Source organism: Belonocnema kinseyi, chromosome 9 (genome assembly GCF_010883055.1).
Source record: "Belonocnema kinseyi isolate 2016_QV_RU_SX_M_011 chromosome 9, B_treatae_v1, whole genome shotgun sequence".
In the NCBI taxonomy this organism is placed as follows: Eukaryota; Metazoa; Arthropoda; class Insecta; order Hymenoptera; family Cynipidae; genus Belonocnema; species Belonocnema kinseyi.
In genome coordinates this window covers 34,559,632-34,580,843 of record NC_046665.1, presented here as the reverse complement: position 1 = coordinate 34,580,843, position 21,212 = coordinate 34,559,632, and the positions used below count along the sequence as shown (strand labels likewise).

The 21,212-nt window shown below is 34.3% G+C and overlaps 1 protein-coding gene across 2 annotated transcripts in view; it reads right to left on the bottom strand.

Annotated features, from left to right (window-relative positions):
- Window positions 1–2,787: 2,787 nt before the first annotated feature.
- The window catches only part of LOC117179959 (fructose-1,6-bisphosphatase 1), a 56,006-nt gene continuing 37,581 nt past the window's right edge, over window positions 2,788–21,212 (bottom strand). For both annotated transcript variants that reach the window (XM_033372215.1, XM_033372216.1), the window contains exons 2-4: window positions 15,386–15,850; window positions 4,002–4,191; window positions 2,788–3,050 (exon numbers count right to left, since the gene is read on the bottom strand). In XM_033372215.1, coding sequence (XP_033228106.1) covers window positions 2,859–3,050; window positions 4,002–4,191; window positions 15,386–15,850 — 847 coding nt within the window. In that variant the 3' untranslated portion in view covers window positions 2,788–2,858. The remainder of the gene's footprint in view (window positions 3,051–4,001; window positions 4,192–15,385; window positions 15,851–21,212) is intronic.

Below are 21,212 nucleotides of genomic sequence, written 5' to 3'. Positions count from 1 at the left end.
TACCGCGATTTCGCTGGAAGCGGGTGCAATTTTTCAGATTAGCACCCGCTCCCGGCGAAATCCTGCGGTTGTCCTTATGATAAATTTTTAATTATATATATACATAATTTTATAATTATATAAAAAAATCGTTTCTGAAATAGTTCAACTTTAACTCGCGTGATTTCTATTAAAACTTTAATTGAATAATTGGACTAATCTACAAACAGTTAAATTTGTAATGTTTTAAAATTTTTCTGTTTTCTAAATTTCAATCTGAAATAATTTCATTTAGAGATTGTGCAATTGAAAAACATACATTTAAATTTTGAACGCATTCAATTTATTTATGATTATTAAATTTTTATAAATAAACTTCCAAGTTTACAATTCTAAATTTGAAGACTAATTCAAAGCAATTTCAAAAATTTTAACAATTTTTTTTCAACTTTTCTGGTTAAAAGTTTAACTGCTTTGTTGAAAATTTAGTTTGCTTTTGGTTAATGATTAGTTGAAAATGATGAAAGCTTTGAATTTTTATTGATCCCATTCTCAAAACTCTAATCTACAAACATTTTAATATTGAACGCTTTGAAACTTTTCTTTTTTTTTAAATTTCAATCTGAAGCTTCACAAAATTTCAAGAGATCTCAAAAGATTTTTAAGTATTTTAAATATTTGAGGATGTTTTATAAGATGTCAAAGAATTTTCAAATCATTTCAAAAATTTAAAGCAATTTCAAAGAATTAAGAAATTTTTAGAAGGCTTCTTTTTTAAAATTCTAAAGTAATTTAGAAGTCAAAAAAAAATCCCAGGCATTTCAAAAGATTTTGAAGGATTTAAAAGTTTTTAAATATTTCAAGGATTTTTAATTATTACAGTAATTTAATATGATATTTTGAAGGATTTGAAATATTTCAGGAAATTTTCAAAATTTCAAGGAATTTTCAAGAGATTGAAACAATTTCAAGATATTTCAACAGATTTTTAAGAATATTAAATATTTGAAGATGTTTTAAAAGATGTCGAGGAATTTTCATCCTATTTTTCTAATTTTAAGGAATTTCAAAGAATTTGAAAGAAGTAGTTTAAAAATCTTTAAAAAAAGGTCAAGGTATCTCAAAATATTTTGAAGGTATTGTAATATTTGAGAGTATTTAAAAAATTTCCAAGGAATTTTCAATTGATTACTGTGATTTTATCTGAGATTTTGAAAGATTTAATATATTTTAGGATATTTTAATAGATTGAAAGGAATTTTAAATTTATTTCAATAATGTAGAATGAGATTGTAAAAGATTTGAAATCACGCGATTGTTGGCGGCCTGTGTGTGTGCACGGACAGAATGTCCGTGAGTCGTTTCCAGCATACCACACACGTATTTTCTTGAGCGAACATCTTATAAAACTCAGCTGAACCTGAACCACACATGCGCGTGCACACGCGCACCGCGCATGTTGGGGAGAGTGTGTGCGAGCCACGTCAAGGCAAAACTACTTCCTTGTTTCCAGATTTGTCAGGCAAGCTCGCAAGTGCTATGTTAATCTTTTCCCAATCACTCGTAGTATTTCTGTAATTATTTGAGGAAAAAAGTGAAGTACGGTTTTAAATTTGTCATCTCGAGCTCATCAGTTCTTTCTCAAGATTTGTAGATTATTTACGAAAATACATCAATATCCGATGAAGTTTTCTCATATCCGAGACTCAACTACTAGTTCGTGACTTTTTTACGTATACATTTTTTCCATGTAATGATGAGGAAGCGCAAAACTATGATATTTATTATATTTTATTTCGTTTAAAAATAAGAGATAAACTTTTTGACCAAACTAACGGGCTTTAAACCCAGAAAAAAATCAATTGAATGCCAAAAATTTGAATCAGAGGATTTAAGAATGTCGATTCATACAAATTGCCGTCTAGCGGTTTGTGCAGATTTTGATTGGTTTCATGAATTTAATCCTTTTTGCGCATGTAAATCGACAGTCTTAATTTCTTGGATTCAAATAATTTTTGTCACACTAGCCTCTACTCATAATTTTCGGCGATAGTGATCGAAAATATAAATACTGCAGCTTTGAACTTGTGACGGCAAAGTTTTAAAAAATTCTTCCACTGTTTTGATCGTGTTTCGTACTTCCAAGTCTCAAGGAAACGATTGAATTGCATTATATTTCCATATGACCATATCGTAGGGTTAGTGCAATATAATGCCGCTTCAGAAAAATTGGCAAGAACTTTCCTATTGAGCTATTAATTTGTATTACAGTATTTAAGCAGCATTTAAGGAATATCATTCTCTCCACTATGACGTGCAAAGAGTTAGATATTTACAGCAACTGATCAATAAATAATTAATGTCTTCAGAGTACCTTTACTTTTACCATAATTTAATGAACTATAAAGTAGACGAATATACCACAGAACATTTATTTGCTTTCTTATTGACCTCGTTTCCTGAAGAGGCGCACATTCTTGGTCATCCTTTTGCAGCGGTATCATCTTTGTCCTGTTCTTGGATAGGCACGTCCTTGCCATTTGTTCTAAGGCGGCACCTTCTTCTTACTTTTCTCGAATAGGCATGGTATTGCGCTAATCCGAGGATATATTGATACAAATAGCACTATACATCATAATATAAGATCGAATATTCAATCGGCTCATTTTTATATGCTGACAGAAAAGTCACGCCTTGCGAGATCTCGCATAGTTCAATCAAGGTGTCAATATTTCTAAGGAATAGAGGGTGTCAGCAAACAAAAAAAATTCTACACATAAAATAAGTCAATATTGTCGTATTTTCTTTAAGAACTGTGTTTATGTCAAGAAAATGTCAGTACACGTTTAGCTACAAATATTAATTTTAAATAAATCGTACTATTCCTTTTGATATTTTTTATTAAATTGTAGAATATCTTGGACGTCTTCAGTTGAGCCTAAGAAAATTGAAGATCTCTGATGAATGTCCATCGGAATCATATCCAAAATATCGATATCACCATTAGATGCTTGACCACCTGCTTGGCTTACTATGTATGCCATTGGTATGCACTCATACAACAAACGAAGCTGAAATTTAAAAAACACATTTCTGCTTTTAAAGATTTTATGCCATAAAACTATAAAAATGTAAAAGATCCGAATCCGATCTGAAACTTCTTAAGTTAGCTTACCATTTGGTAAATCGGGTGAAAAACTTTTTAGATCGATTCGCATTAATGTTCATATTGTTAAAAACACACTAATTTGTATACAGGATGTCCCACGAGTTATCCTTATCCTTAGCCTTATAGGGGCGAATATTAAAAAAATAAGTCGAAAAGTGCCATAAATATTTACATCCTGTAAATTGATTAAATTTTTAACTTGTCGAGCGGCCCTAGATTTCGCTTTTTTGTGAACCACGAACATCGTGAACTTGGCGCTAAAGGCGAAGTGGAATTACTAGTCATTTCAAAGCTCGTAAGTTCCAAAATACGTATCGGTCCCACAAAATTTATGAAACTTTTAGAATTATTTCTGTTTGTTCTACCCGCACCTACCAGGATAAGGATAACTCGCGGGATACCCTGTATTGACTTACACATCCAGTTGATACACATATCTGTCACACAGGAAGCAAGTTGTCTCTTTTTATAAGTACATAAAAAATATGAGTAGATAATTTGCTTACATAAGTGTTTTAAAATCATAATAAATCATAATAGGATAGGCGGTGTTAGGTGAAATTTAATTTATAGCAAGTTAAATTATTAGCAGCATTTACGATAACAAATTACGTATTAACAAAGTCATTTCACGGAACGCAATATAAAAGAGACTGTTTTTTATAATATATCGCTTCGTTGCACTCAGAATTCATATTTATACCTGAAAAAGTCTAAAATGAATAGGTTTTCAAAGATTTCCTAGAGAAGTAAGCTGGTTTTATATGAAACTAGGCCTGTGAGTCTGGAAAAGACAGTCGCATTGACTGTTTTACTGAGCACAAAATATTTTGAAATATATTTTGTAGCTTACCTTTCCACTAGGATTTTCCTTTGTAGCAGGATACATGAAAATTCCCCCATATTTAATAGTTCTGTGTACATCGGCAACCATAGAACCCACATACCTTGCGCTGTAGGGTTTTCCGTTGGCTGGATATTTTTTCGCGTGCAAGTATTCTTTTATAGCTGGATCCAACGACTTTTCATTGCCCTCATTGATGCTATAAAAACAGTATAATTTAATACAAGTAGATTGTAAAGTTAAAAGTTCATCATTAACGCTGTTGATGCTGACTGCTAAAAAATGACACAATTTGTAAATGCGCATTACGAGTTCACCTCGTTTCCAAAGGATGGGGCTTTCCAAAGTATCGTGCAACCGGCAGGAGATTTCGCTGTGACAAGAAAAGCGTTCTTAAATGCCAAAGAATTTATGTTGGGCAAATGCTCTCGAGAATATGCTCAGCATTTAAGCTCAAACGGAGCATTTATAGAGCATTAAAGAGAATTTAAAGCATTTATTGTATAAAGACATATATTTCATGATTACGACATATATTTTTAAAGAAACATTCTAGAGTGAAATAAACATATGCTTTTGGCAATAACAGAGTTGCTACAGATCAGGTAATCCGAGAAATATGAGTAAGAATTTTTTGTAGGTCTTGCGGTCTTCATTAATTAAAAGAATAAAACGAAATTATCGAAAAGTTCGTTTATTGAAATTCTGACGTTTCGGCTATCACTGCGTGATTTTTCAGAGAATCTAAATAAATAATGTATAAATAACGATCTTTTCCTACATATAATTACAAACAAATTTGTTTTTAACCAAAAGTAAAATAAATAAAAATATCTGTCCTTATTTTGTTGTAAAAAAAAGAATATTCAATTTCGGAGTCAAAAATCGGTCAATAGTTTAGTGTCAATTATTAAAAGTAATGCTGATGTGTGACACCAATTAAATCTAAATATACACAAAACACATAATATAAAAGCCTCATAAAAATTGAAAAGGCTTTTTTGAGAAACTACATCTCAATTCACGGAAAGCACAAAATCCTTACAATGTTTTTGGACAACGACGAACATATAACAAAGTAGACAAGAGACATGCATTTAAGGCGGTAAATTCTTTATAATTCATGAATGAGGAAAGTATGCCAAAGTAACTGGAATATAACTTAATTTTGTTTATTTTCAAATACTTTGATATATTTTTTTGACATTCAAAATTTCTGTCTGTAAGTTAGCTAATATATTGTGATATTTGTTTATAAAAATAGATTCTATTATGCGTCTTTTATACGTGTTATCTTCTCTATCAAGGATTTTAACATTGTTAAAATCAAAATCAAAGAAATTCCAACAATGTTGTGAAAGATCTGTATTGAAATTTCCAACTCCACAATCTCTTTTATGTTCCGAAACTCTAGTTTTTAATCTTTTATCCGTTTCACCAATATGAACTTTTCCCCAATATTTACATTTAATGAGATATACAATTCCAGATGAATTTTCAATACACTATGAATATCTTTTTGATCCAGTTAAAATTTGTTAAGAGAATTTTGATTACTGAAATAAACATTTTATTAGGCCGACCTTTTGACAAAATGAATTATGGGAATTAAAATTAAGATACCTACCAGAACATGAAGCTTTTTTAAACCAATTGGTAATTTAACATTTAATTGTTTATAATATTTTCCATTAAAAGAGAAAACCGTGTTATTGAAAACAGTTCTAGTAGCCATGAAAAATTCATTTTTCGTTATTTTAGTTAGCCTTTTATTATGTATTGGTTTTTCTTCGTTGCAGTCTAATGCTAGACCTAATGGAATGTTATCAAATATTGGAACAATGTCCAATGAAGATAAGGAATGTGTTGAAGGAACTTTAATTTGATTAAAAGTGTCCTTTAAATCCAAGTTATTTTTAACCAATGATTCTGTTTTACCTGAAACTGATTTTAAACCATTAGAAATATATTTGGCTATGTTATAAGTGAGAGAATCAATGTTGGACACAATTAATCTCAATTTCAAATCTGTTTATGCGCTTTTGAAGGAGAATAAGCCTTAGCTACAGTACTAATATGTGTTTTCAATTTATATGCCGTTTGTTCATTTATTAATTTTTTTTGTTCCATCGAATATCTATATCATTATATTTTATTATACAAATTATCATTGTTGAGCATGTTTTCCACAGTCTTATTATAATTATCTCTATGAGCTGCTACTGTTATGTTGCCTTTTTCTGCATTAAAAAAAAAATCTTTATTAATCGTTTGAAAATTTTCAACAAGGTTAAAAGATTTTTCAAGGTTCTTGAAAAGACCTAAAAAAGACCTCCAAAAAAATCTTAGTCATATTTACTTTGACAGTCGAAGAAAGTACTGATTTGATTCTCATCAAATATACTTATTAATTCCAGAAAATAAGGAAATGTCAGAGAAAATCTGAGAGAGGGATTTTCGAAAATCTAAAGTTAAAGTTAATGTTATTATTATTGTTAAAAATCGTAACTATTTGGTTCAAAATTAGTCTTTTTTGTCGAGGATTTAAACAATTGAGGGTATGGATCGAGAAACTCGCCCCAGCGCTCAAGATCGTGTGAAATTATCTAAACGTCTCGAGGGACGACAATTTTTAAATTCACAAAGTGGGTCTTTTTTAAATATAGGCTTGTAGAGAATGATAAGACGCAACTTTTTTCTATTTTCTTATCAGATGAGTATTTTTAATAATAAGCGTGAAAAACTGAAAAAAATCGACCTTAAATTCAATTACTTTTTAAGTAATAAATCATCGTATGCTGGGCAAATATTTTCAGAATTTCCAGTGGCCTGCTTTCTTGCAAATGGATAATTCCGTAAATTTTAACTAAATCAATCAATCAACTCTTAAGTTCCCTCCATACTTTTTGTCGGAGAATCTGAAAAAGCGAGGATACCGATCGATTTTAATCTGTAATTAAATATTATTAAACACTGGGCAATCTTCAGTTCAATTCTTCAATATTTGTCCAGCTTAAAATGATTTATTGCTTAAAAAGTAAATAAATTTAGGCCCAAATTTTCTTCAATTTTTCAAGCTCATTATAAAAAATACTCATTTGATAAAAAAACACAAAATAGAAAAAATTTCCGTCTCAGTATTCTCTACCAGACTATATTTAAAAAACATCAATTTTGCAACATAAAACATTTCCGTCCATACGGAGCGACTGGGGCAAGGTCTGCCAATGCTTTTGACACGAGCGGTTAGTGTCAAAATAAAAATTTTTTGAATAGCAAGAGCCACAGTTGTCAACGCAGTGACCGCCCGATATTCCCACGAACCGCTCGTGCTAATGGCAACAGCAGCGCGAGCTCGGTAAGTGTTGCGCTTATCCCAGCCAGTTCTTGGGATTGAGAACAATCTCTCGTGTTAATTTTCAATAGCGTGTGGTGTCAAATAGCTCTAAGGCCTGGTCTACAATCGTCGCAGAGAGCCCGTTGCGGCACCGCAAGCAAGCGCCGCGTCGCAAGTCGCTGAGAGCGAAAAGTTGATTCAACTCAAACTTTCGCGCCGCAACCGTCTCGCGTCGAATGTCAGAAGACCAATCAGAGCGTTTTATCACATAACCTCGTACAACCACACGTTTGTGGCATCGTGGACACTGAGTTCGAGTGATTTTGTTTTGCATATGTCTGGGTTTTTTTGTTGGTATGGTTTATTATGTGAGAAACATTTAAAAGCATTTAAAATTAAAGAAAAAAAACTACAAAAGAGCAAATTGCGGGTCAGAGGAATCCATTGTAGAGGCAAAAAATATTTGACTGTCAAAGAACGACGAGAAAACAGTTCATTCGATAGTAAGCTCTGATTGGCTGCCGCAACAGCGCTACTCGCGACCACTGTAGACGGCTATGCCTTGCGTTACGATGCCGCATCGCATCGCCGAGTCTTGCGGCGATTGTAGACCAGGCTTAACGTTAAGTGAAAATTGCGCTTGTCGCTCAACTCATTCGCCGCAATACCAAATGCTGAAAGCATTAAGGGAAAACGTGACATGATCAAATGTAGCTTTATCATTTAACCGGAAATTTAGAAAAGAGAAATTTGTGCAACTTTTTATGAATGTAAGAGATTTTTCGAATTAAATTTTTGTATTTTAGTTGTTCAGATTAAAATTCCACTTTTAATTACTTTTTTAGTAAATGAACTCATAAAGTGCGCTCAGATCATTTAAATTTTCGCAATACAATCTGAAGAAAATATTTTTGAACAGAACTTTCGAATTAGAATTGGACTTTTTACTAGTGTGAATATAAAATTGAAAGTCATAAAAGTACATAAAATTTAAGTAAGGTAGGGTTTGAACTTAAAAAAATCTGTTTCCTTATGGGCGAAAGTAGAATGTCTCGTAATCCTTTACATTTATCAAATGTATTATCAACGCATAAATATTTTCATTGTTTTAAGCATAAAAAAATTAAAAAGATTTTTGAGGTTGAATGTGATGGAAAAGTATATACTTTGATGTTATAAAAAATTACGATGTGTATATGCAGGTTCATTCATCTCGATCAGCTGATGCTGCTCATAGCACAGTTGATATATTGCGGCGAATGAGTCAAGCGATAAGCGCGGTTGTCACTAAACATTAGAGCTATTTGACATCAAGCGATATTGAAAATTAACACGAGAGATTGTTGCCAATCCTAAGAACGGACCGTGCTAAGCGCAACAATTACCAAGCTCGCGCTGCTGTTGCCGTTAGCACGCGCGGCTCGTGTGAATTTACGAGTGGGCAGTGTGTTGGCAACTGTGGCTAGTGCTATGGAAAAAAATTTACTTTAACACTAACCGCTCGTGCCAGAGTTTCTCCGTGCACCGAGACGTTTGGTCAATAATTTCAAACGATCTCGAGCGCTGGGCGAGTTTCTCGATCTAGACCCGCAATTTTTTTGGTATAAACTTAAAATCCTTTTTTTGTTGAAATATCAAATATCACGTTTTTCGTTCAGAAATCATCCTTCTTGGTTGAAAATTCAACTACTTAGTTGCAAGAGGAACTACTTGGTTAGAAATTAATTTATTTGGTTGATGATTTATGATTTTAGTTGACAAACCTGTTTTTTGTTGAAAATTTAATTATTTTGTTGAAAATTTATTTTCTAGTTGAAAATTGATTGTTTTAAAACTTACTTTTTGTTTAACTAATAGAGTAACTATTCCATTTTTGGTCGAAAATTTATCTTTATTTTTTACTGAACATTTAATTATTTTATTTATACTTGAAAATGTATCTGTTTTAGGAGAAAAAATAAATATTTGTTGAAAATTTGTCTACAAGCATTTTATTTTTGGTGGAGAATTGATCTATCCATTTGAAAATTCATGTATTTGGTTAAAAATTAAATTTTTTTTAGTTGAAAATTCTGTTTAAATATTTCATTTTCTATGGATAATGTACCGTTCTTTGATAAAAATTTAATCTTTTCCGTTTGTCTTATAATAAGATGTTAGTTGAGCGATGTAATTTATCTGAGTAATATAATAAATTATAAAATAAAAACATGATGCTCATTTGCCATAATTCAGACCAAAGAAAATAATCGGGATGTTGTTGAAGATGCTTTATTATTTGTCGACTTTTCAAGCATAAAATATTCTCCTCATCAGGACAGTCAATTTTTAAAAAGTTCCATTGAAAACAAAGGTTTACAAAAATCTCATCTGAATCTCGTTTTCTCATGAGTCTAATTAACTTGACGAGGAGAACATTTTGTGCTCGAAACGTCGACAAATAATAAAGGATCTTCAAAAACATCCAGATTCTTTTGATTGGTCTAACTTATGTCAAATGAATCTCATATTTTTATTTCATAATCTTTTACGTTAATAAACGTTTTCAAAACGTCGTAATTTATCGTTTCCTAACAATAAAATCAGTGTGATAATCACATGTTTAATTTTTGACTTCTTATTTTTTTAGTTTTAATTTTTGACTTTTTTGTGTATGCGTATTGCTGAGTTGAAGGAACTTGATCGAAGAACACAGAAGATAATGTCAATCCGTCAAAGTAGATGATCCTAGATCTTCCGTACCTCGTAGAGAGCAGAGGTTTGCTGAGCTTAGAGTGTCTTCAGCAAAGAACGTCTCTAGCTACAGCCTGCACAGATGCTCTAATAAGACTGGTACATCAACATCAAGTCGTCAATGTTGCGGAATTTCTATACCGTGCCGCAGATAGGGCTGCAGAGAAGATTTATCTCTCATTTTATTCCAGTGACACTACACATGGCCTAGCATCACTAACACCTTTGGTACTTAAAAGTCGTGAACAAGAAGAAGAACATTCGCTTCTACTAAGAGAACATGCTGAAAAACCCCTTCATGGAAAATTCTACGGCATTATACATAAAGAAGAGCTATCGATGGGTATGTCCAACATGTTTCTCAAATCTGCTGGATTGAGATAGGAGACTGAGAGATTTCTTTTTGCCTGTCAAGACGGCATCATAGACACCTTAATTTACCGTGAGCGCATAATTAATGTACCTGTAGGCGATACCAACTGCTGGGCGTGCCAGCAAGAGCCAGAAACACTTGGACATGCTCTCAGTGGATGCTCGAAGTATGCACGCTACGGGTGCCTAGAGATATAATGCGGCTCCAAAAGTGTCACATTACTATCTTTGGCATTTCTATCGTGTTGATCTAATGCCCCTTTTTGTCATACGCCCAGGGAAAACTGGAGTCCGTTGTGGAGGATAATCAGTGTAAGATTTATTGGAATTTCTCATTTTCCAACACTCAACGTATCAGCGCTACTAAGCCTGATATTGTCCTCCAAGATCTGAAGACCAAGATAATTTACGTGATTGCATTCTGTTCACCAGCTGATGGTAATATCGAAGCAAAGGAGGTAGAATAACGCGCGAAATATCAAGCTCTTCTTTTCGAGCTGAGCAGGCTGTACCAAGGCTTAAAAGTCCATCTTGTGGTTCTCACAATCGGCTGCGTTAGAGGTATGAAAGCTTCATTTCTTAGCCAATTAAAAAAAATCCTGGCTTAACAGAATCAGACTCAGTCACTCGCGAGCCAGATGCAAAACTCTGTTCTTCTGGGATCACTTCATCTGGTCCGTCAACACAGTTCCTCCTCACATTGTACAAAGATTGGTAGCTCTAAAAAAGTATCCAGAAGTGAAACCGTCACCACCAACTGTGCCGTTTTCCGCGTAAGGGCATCCGCGGCTAGAGAACAATCTATAAGGAACAGCGTTTCACGAAGTATCTTGCTAGTATGTTGAAGTATCTGCTGTTACCTCTAAGGCTCGCGGCCGCGGTTTAAGTATGGCAGCGATGAGGGACGAGCTCTAAACTACACCATGCTCGTAATTGTATACCTACAACATCATCACAGGTGGTTTAAAGCCTCGTATTAAATTAACTTATAACATCCTTACCTTATAACTCACTTGACTTAGTCCGTGACTGTGATGTAAATATGGGTTCACCCGAGTAAAAGTTTGAATAGAAATAATAATAATATATATACGGAAAGTGTTCTCGCGTTGGTAAAGCGGTAGGGCTTGAGTTTTTCTCTCATGACTTTGACGGCTACGTTGGCGGTATCTCACTGATTAAACGGCTGGTCAGCAAGAACATCTGCGACAAACGATTAGCAGTGGAACATCAACTGTGCCTGCTGAGGATGCTTTGGCTAGCATTAGCTATTTGTAGCCAACCACCTCGACATAAATACCTGCATAATAATTTGCTGCAAAGTATCCTAATATAAAGAAAGTCGCACTAAGAGATCTTATCGCTAAGGTAGATGCCATCAGGACTAATCCGCACATTACAGAAGACCATGAAATGGAGATTAAACAACAGGATGATTTGGCGTGAAAAACGACGACAATGAACGTCAGTTAGAGGAAGCTGCGTCACACGGTCAAGCAGGGGCAATTGGTGTTCCTCCTCAACCCGTTGAAGATCCAGAACCACCACATCCTCCAGAGATGGATGGCTTTATAAAACTAGAGGCAGAAGCAGAGGTTCCACAATCAAAAAGATGATTGAAATTGAGGTACTATATGAACAGAAATTTTATGCGCGTTTATTTTTTTGCACATCAATGTGGGTAAAAACGCCCAATATCTGTAAACAGATTGCTTTCGGCTTCTGAAGTAGCTGCAATCAGAATGAAAGTGAAACAGCAACTTGAAAGCAATTTTGGATATGCTTCACAAGAGTTTAGATATGTAGAACCAACACTAAGGAATTCTTTGCCCAAGATGAACATCACGAATGATCTGCGTGCATTAATAGAACAAACTCAACAGAAAAGTTTTACCTATTCGGTAAGAATAGAAGAATAGAGAAAAATGAATATTTTTAGATTTAAGCGAAAGAGTAAGCCTTTTTTATTTTTTTTTAATGTTCTAATTTTTCATCGGGAGAAGTGCCCAACGGAAGAATAGGCTTTACTCCGAAATCAATTCCTTTTTATTTCCTTAACAATTGACACTTGTGTTGTCTTCCATGCACGCGAATATATTTTTCACTTTTTTAATTCCTCTTAATCCAATCAGTGGACACACCTCTCATGATTATTTTTAATTCCATATTTACATGCCGTATTTTCGACTTATTTAATTCCCTTCGATATTTCCACAAATATGTGCACTTACATAGTTTCTATTCCTCCGTGTGTATCATAACTTTCGAAATTCTAATTTTTTGTCAAGGTTTATTTTAATTCCATACTGACATGCTTTATTTTTGATTATTTTAATTCCTTCTGATCGGTCCACAAAATATGTGCACATGCATAGTTTTTATTCGCTTTTGTGAAATATAAGTTTGGAAATTTCAATTTTTTATCTGCCATAACGGTGGAGTAATTTTAATTAAAATATTGTATATCGTTTAAACAAATTATAGATATAATAATATGATAAATAATAATAAATTTATTTAATAATGTTGTGAAAGGTAAACAAAATTAATTTAATTATAAACAGAATTTTAAAAATATTCTTTGACAATACCATAAATTATTTCTATTGACATAATTTTTTTATATTTATAACTGCTCGATTAAAAGGACTATGTTTTTCGTCTTCAAAGTGACATTGTTTCCAGTCTTTCTATTCTTTCTTTTGCATTTCTTCATTTTTTGATTCCTCTCAATACGCTTCTATTACATTTTTCCCAGTCTTTTAAAAATAATAGATTTTGCTTTTTTCTACTCTTTGGTGTCACTTTCGACGAAGGAAACTTCACGTATTAATGGGAATTCAATTTGTAGATTTTTCCGAAATTTTCTCTTCTTAACGGGCACGTATTTGAACGTACCAAAAACAACATTAGAGGTGCGGGGGAAAGCAATAGCCCTGAAATGCAGCTAAGAAACATCACAGCTTAAGATGTTTCAACAGTCTTGAAAAGGGTAAGTAACTGGAATGTTCCAGGTCAGGATATGGTACACAACTTCTGGAACATGTACCTGAGTAAGAACTAGCGAGGCAGTAAAGATCTAGTCAGTATAGACGCTGTTGTCATGACTTATGCTCGCAAGCATCAACGGAACTTACATATGCCATGTATTGACTACAAGCAGGCTTTAAGGTACTAGAATTCAGGATTTTGATCATACACAATCAAGGATAACTAGATCAATACACATTACCATGGATATATTTCAAGGAAACTCCTTCAGTGCACTATGGTTTTGTTTAGCGTTGAACCGATTGATCAAAACGCTAAACAGCATGTCTCATGGGTTCAGTATACATGACAATGAGGATGGTCATCAAGTGACACATCTTCTGTATATGGATGACCTAAAGCTATATTCTAGTTCAGCCCAGAAACTGCAGCAAGTGATCAATGCAACAAAGCAGTTTTCCAATGATATCTACATGGAGTTCGAACTAGATAAATATAGAACAGTGCATTTAATCAGATGAGAATTAGAGACCAGAGAGTTAGATAATGATTTAAAAAATGAAATATGGTAGACGACATACGGTAGTTAATACAAGCCTAACGACTGCCTTTACTACGAGACTCAGATAGATTATGAAGAGTTCTCTCAACTCGGAAAATAAAATCAGGGCAATCAACACCTATGACATCTCTGTTCTCACGTACTCATTCGGGCTCATAAAATGGTCCAACACTGACCTTGAATAGTTAAACAGAATCGTCCGCGTAGAAATGACGAAGCACCGATTGCACCACATTAAATCAGCAATCGAAAGGGAAGTTCTACCATGACATAGATGGGGTAGGGGCGTTGTAGATATCAGGAAGCTCACTGGATAGTGAGGAATCCAAGATTTGGTTCAGAAAGGGTGTCGTGTTACATCAAGACGTGGTTGACTGGTGCCGATCATGTGGAGATACCAACGAATCCACCGACCACATTATTGATGGCTGTCGCTTAATAACTCAGAAAGAATGTACGCACAAACATAATGATTTAGCGGGCATTACACATCAATAGCTTTCCCTAAGCCTAGGACTCTTAACAGAATGTATGCCTCTTTTATAGATACATTCTAATGCTTGTTTCAGAAAATGAAGGTAATATCTTATAATGGTATGTTACCATCCAAACGGTTCATTACATCCAAACTAATCGACCTTACATCATGATACAAGAAAAAAGTTGAAAGAGTCTAAATCGTCGACATTGCTTGTCCACTTAAACGAAATTTGCAGTTAACCTATACAAGCAAGATCAATAAGTATAGCGAGTTTAGGCATTATGTAAATACCATATGAAGGAATGTGAATCATTCACCTTTTCATCTTATTGTGATTTGGGCTAGAGGCAATGTGCATGCAAGATGCACTGAACATTTTGAACATTTAGAAGTCTGTCAGCAGTTCAGGTGGCAGTTTTATTAAACATCTGTCGCATTATAAGAAAGTTTCTCGACCATCAGGAAGTACGCGACTAAAAACCTATTGGGTGGAAGCTGGTAGCTCTAAGAACGCATCCAGAGGTGACTTTTGTCACCTCCAACGTTCGCGGCCGCTGTTTAACTTTAACAGTGGTAAAAGGCGAACTCCAAACTACACCGTATTCGTAATTTTGTATCTACAACATTATCGAAAAAGATTTCAAATGTCGTATTGAATTTACTTATAACATCCTCATTTCATCAGTCACTTGACTTAGCCCGTGGTTATGATGAAAACTCGGGTTCACCCGAGTAAAAGTTTGGAAAAGATATAATAACATCTTAAGCCTGAGACCTTAATTTGTTATAACTATATTCTTCTTGGCAAAACTTCTGCCACAGTGCTACTTCTTCTAGATTAATGCTTCGGAAACCATCTTCTATTTAATATCATGTAATTTTTTGCAACCCTCATCAATAGCCATAAATTAATTTACCTGTATATTTTGCCTCTTGCAGGTATCCGCATATCTCTTTCTGTCAATATAAACTCTCCTATAGCTGGATCGTACATAAATCCATTCACACCCTGGCCTAATGAAAGAACCATCATTGTAGCAGATCCATAAAGTGCATAACCAGCAGCTACTAAGTTTTTTCCAGGTTGAAGGGCATCGGCAACTGATGGTAATTTAGAATTTTCTATTTTTTTGTAGATTCCAAATATTGAACCTACGGATACTAAACAATCAATATTTGATGATCCATCGAGAGGGTCGAAGCACACAATGTATTTTCCTTGCTTTTCAATGTCAACTTCAATAGCTGTGGAATTTTCTTCGCTTACAAGCAAGCAGGTTGTGAAAGAAGATGTTACCATATTGATGAACAACTCGTTACTAAGAACATCTAATTTTTTTACTTCTTCGCCTTGAACGTTAGTGCTTCCAGCAATTCCATATCTGAAATGATCGCCAAATATAATTTAATAATCTTTTTTTTTTTGCAATTTTTACATTCTTATCGAGAAGAAGGAGTATGGAATTAGGATTAGACTGAATTTTACATCCACGATTCTTAACACATCATTGCGTTTTGAAACCCACACTCCCAAAGGGGCATAAAATTATGAAGTTTTGTTGACGTTTGTCTGTAGGGTATACCCAATTCTGTTTCCACGATAAGCTTTGATGGATTTGGTTAAAGCAAAAGTGTGGAAATATATTCTGCTGGTCGAACTAAAGGATTACATAAGTGTGATCGCCGCTTCGAAATAGTTCCAGTGCTACAATGAACTTAACGGCGCGATGAAATTACGTAACCCTTGTAGAAATGCCGGGTTCACTTGCAATGAAAATGATTTCGTTTGGTTTCGAGCAATTGAGTTCGTTTTATTTCGTGCGAGTGCGAAATATGTTTCCGAATTATTCTGAGTCACGTAGTTCGTCAAAAATTTACTAAATAAGCAGTCGAGGACAATGGTTAAGGGATGGGTTCGAAGGAAAAAAAACCAAGTCAATGCTCAAGCAACGTTTTCGAAAACTGCATGGTACCAGGCAGTGGTTTTTCAACCGGCCTCTGATATACCGGATGATATCCCTGAGTATATGGCCTTACACTAAAAAAAATTAACGTGCAGGGCTCTCGAGAATTTGTCGAACAACAATGCTGACTACAATAAAGATGGGACGGCCAATCAAGATAGATTGTAAGGCCCCACTGCATACAGGAGTAAGTGTCAAAACCCGAATTTTATAGGAGAAACAAATAACTGTCTAACTTTCACGTCGTCAATTTTAAATTAAAATTATTTTAAGGTATTGTTCAGGCCTGCGTGTTTCGTTGACAGTTAGACTTTATACATATTGAATTTAGTATAAATGTCACCAAAAATTTCTTAAAGTAACACAACCAACATTGTAACACGGTAACGCGCCTTTGACTTGACCTCCTAGGTAGTGCGGAACAGAGTTCATACACGATTCAATTTAAATATACCAATGTAACAAATGTAGAAGCCGCCGGTTGAGCGCCACTGAGCCCCGTTTAGCTTCCAGATCGGGACTAGCGCTGAACAATAGAAAAAGGTCGCTGAGAGAGCAGGTATGATGTGGTACCTTGACATCGCCTTAAGCCGATAAGTCTATGAGAGGTTAAATACAAATTTTTCTGGTAATCAATCCAGGCCATTAACAGGACGGGCTGATGGGCTACGGCGTCTTTGCAGATGCATCTATCAATTAGCAGGTTCTCTCGGCAGTCTGCTACACTACCTTTTCTCGAGCCACGTTGTTAGTATGACAGGGATCTTGTTTACCTCTTTCTAAATCTCTCTATCTCGTTGGGTTTGAATAGGTTTTTGACAGAAAGAAGGAGATCGCTGAAAAGGTGCGATTGGTCAGCGAGAAACAGTTGATTCTCTCGGCCCCTCCCTCCCTTTTCCGTATTCTTTTCCTTCCGTCAGAGAAAACCCGTATTTTATCAACAATATGATGTTTGGTTGTCAGCAGCTTCGACTTGTTCAGTGTGTGATTAAAGATCTCCAGTTCTTAGGCGAACTTTCAAATCCTTTCTGTGAATAGTCTACCCGATTTTATGGCATCAATCACACACTGAACATGGGACGCATTCTGCCTTGCTCATCCAACCTTATTGTTTAGTTAATGCATGTGTTTTTTGGTATTTTGATCCATGATAGGTGTTAGGCTTCAATTTGAGTCCACCAAATTTTTCGCAGCACCATAAAGTACAAAATTAATGGTCCAGAGGTCTGTCTTCTTCGAGATTCTTTCAGGAATGAAGGCATCCATTTTAGCCAGATCTTGAGGCATAGGAGGAACCTGGATGTTAATGTTCTTTCTTGTACTGAAATCGCGATCATCTCTCGGAAGCTTCCTGCTCTCCGCAGTTGGTTTTAATGTCGCTTCCTCATCTTCGTCTTGCAGCTTGTCCATGCAGCGGTTGGGCAAGTGCTCCACGTACGTATCCATTTGTTGATAGGCAGGCAGCTTGATTTCGCAATGACTGAAGCAAAAAGTTTTTAAGGTCTGGTGTTTCTGGCATCACGAAGCATGTATACGCACCATAACGTCTACGTGAAAACGGATAATGCTGGCATCGTAGCAGTTCAGTAATTTATCGTTTCGAACCATATCTACTGCAACTGCACACGACTTTTTTGAGACAATTTTCTGAACGTAAAGGTAAGTTTCAGACTTATAAATAAATATGATGACTCTAATAGTTTTCGAAATAATTTAAAAAAAAAATTTTGCAATCGCTAAATGCGAATTTGTTGTGTTCAACTCGCCATAAGTTCTACAAGAATAGAAATTTTGTAATAAAATTTTTCGAAATTATGCAACACGATATAAGAAAACTATCGGTATTTATAGAATTTCAACGAATTGTCGCTAAAAATTTATAACATTTTTTATTCTTTTCATGGCGTAAATTAGATATTAAAAGTTGCAAACGCTTTGGGAGTCGAACGATTTTTCAGAAAATTAAAATTAACATGGTCACCCCAACTTTTGCTAGGATGCAAGGAAATTTTCTGGAAAATATCAAGCAATCAGGTTTTATAGTTTTAGAGTCACCATTAATTTAAGATCTCAGTGCTATCCCGTACGCGTGCTAGCTCGTCCTGCAATATGAACGTCTGTAGAACAGCGGACGATTTCAAGGTCAAGCTGGCCACTAAAATATCATCTCCGGCTCACGCTACATGCTCGCCTACAACTCGTATTTAAGAGTATATACTATATAATATATAATAGTTTATATAATATACTAGTATACATTACAGGCTTGAAAATCTGATAAGAAGTAAGGAAATTTTACAGCTTTTAACGATAGAAAACTTTCTAGCACAGTTGTTTATTCAAAAAATAATAGGAAAACTCTGGAAAACTGCATATTGGTTCTCGTCAATACCCAGCCTGTGCTTACAAAATTTTGCGCTGGAAAGACGAGGACGATCCCATGAAAAAAACACCGTTCTCGCTTATTACACTTGCTTTCCAATGTAAAATACTATTTTCAAATATCGCAATTTAGCAAGCAGAGAAAAAAGCACAAAGTTCTTTCAAATTGTAAATAATTTCAGACTTTTCAACTAACTAACTATATTTTAAATCATTTTATTATCCTTATTAGATACAGAGAAAACTTGGATTTCCATTAAAACCCATTTTTGGTTCCAAAGGAGCTGCTACAAAAATGAACCTCGCTTGGTGATAAGTAACCGGAAACGATAAAAAAGCTCTAAATGATACCTTTGTTTGTTGTTTTAAAGAATCCCGGGTGTAATTAAACCTATTGACAAAGAACTTATATTTCACTTTGCCCACTTCGATATTTTGTTTAATTAATGACATATTTTTTACCTTAAAGAACACATACATATAATCGTACTCTGGCGGACATTACAGAATGAAGATAATTAAATTAAAAACTATGACTGAAATTCAAATTAATACAATAACTTGATAAGTATCATTTGCTGGTCATGTAGCAAAGTTGTCAACATAAAGGCATATTCATATGTAAGAAACTTTTCGTCTCAAGTCATCTGTAAATCGATCCCTAACTTACTAGCCCTACTTTGCATGCCGTTGGTTTGTGAATGCGCCTCCATGTTCTTTTCAAGAGCGCTTTAAATAAGGAACCCTTTTGGCTCTCTACAGTATCTATTGGAGCTCAAGTTCTAAATGATACCAAATTCTATCTGAGCCGCAACTTTAGTGTACCCCGAGTTTTTTCCGGTGGAACTGAACATTGTACAGTTGTATATTCGTGCACAAAAAACGAACAATTTGTTAATAAATAAAAAATGTTCTTTCAATTTAACCAAGAAAACAATATTCTTTGACATTTTTAGTTTTTTAAATTATAGAACGCTTTTTTATTTAAGCAATATTTGACAGAATGAAAGACAATTTATTTTATATTAAAAAAAAGCTCAATTGTTTATACAGATTTTGCTGAGAAACTCTTTCCAGTGACTTCTTGCTATCATGTTTTTCGAATTAACAATAACTGTTTATTATTTTAATAATTTCTATAAAGCAGTGCACATTTCGATCATATTTTCATGAACAGTCACATATTTTCATGGAATTAACTCAAATTGTCTCACCATTGAGTTTTTGACTATCATAATTTTCAAGTTAACAGCAAATATATTAATTATTCTAACATTTTTTATAAAAATACCTATTTTTACCACTTTTGTCGGAAAAAAATAATTAATAGGTATTGTGAATTCGAAACATTTGACGTTTTCAGTCTTCTTACTTCTGTGGAAGCTTCTAAAGTGTCCCCTAAGGGTTTACATTTTTCTTGCACCTTCTTCTCTATTCCTTTACGCATCCCCACACACTTACTTGGTGGTGGGAGGGGGACCTACAGTTTAAGGTGGGTTCCGAACCACCAAGAGCAACAGCTTTAAGTATTTAGAGAACCTTTTTCTCTAGACGTGCCGGTCTCACGACTCTCCAGAGATGAACAACTCCCTTGCTAGGATAGTGTTCACCGCATGGGCCGCCGAGGCTCTTCCAGAGTGCGAGGCGGGAATCGAACCCGCAAGCCGACGGAGTGGGTCCAAAGCCTACGCTTTAGCCCCCACGACCATCGTCCCACTTAAGACATTTTTAGTCAGTGTTAGGTTTTCCCTGCATTTATCCTACAATAATAAAGATTCTGGCTTTAAAATTTAGGAATAAGCGTGTATATTTTGAGTTTATCCCTGCTGAACGTAAATGGATAGTCTCTGCCCCTTTGAATCATTTTTTTTGTTACAAACTAATTTTTGATAGAACACTTAGTTTCTGTTTTATTCGTAAAGAAAATAAAAATAATAAGTTTTTAGGCAAACGACACAAAGTATGAAAAAGATTAATAGACAAAAAATTATCATTCAAAAAGGATCTTCAAATTCGTTATGAATAATTTTTAGATGGGAAGAGTAGATTTCCTTTTAATCGTAAAATAAGATTGAAAAGAAAATAATAAATTTTTCGATAAACGACACAAAAGACGACCAAAACTATACGACAAAGTTTGTTTAACCGAAAAAGAACTACAGGTTTTGTTCTAAGCTCTTATTATAAAAATATATAAAAATAGTATAGTATAGTATATTAACTTTTTGGAAAAATGATAAAAGCTACAATAACATTTTATTTGACAACATTTTCACCTAAATTATTACATTCTCTGGCTCTGACAAGGAAACTATCCCAGGTGTCCCTCACCGATTTTGATGAAACTGCAATATGTTGTAATACATCGAAAAATAAGAGACACGTATTTTTTTTATCG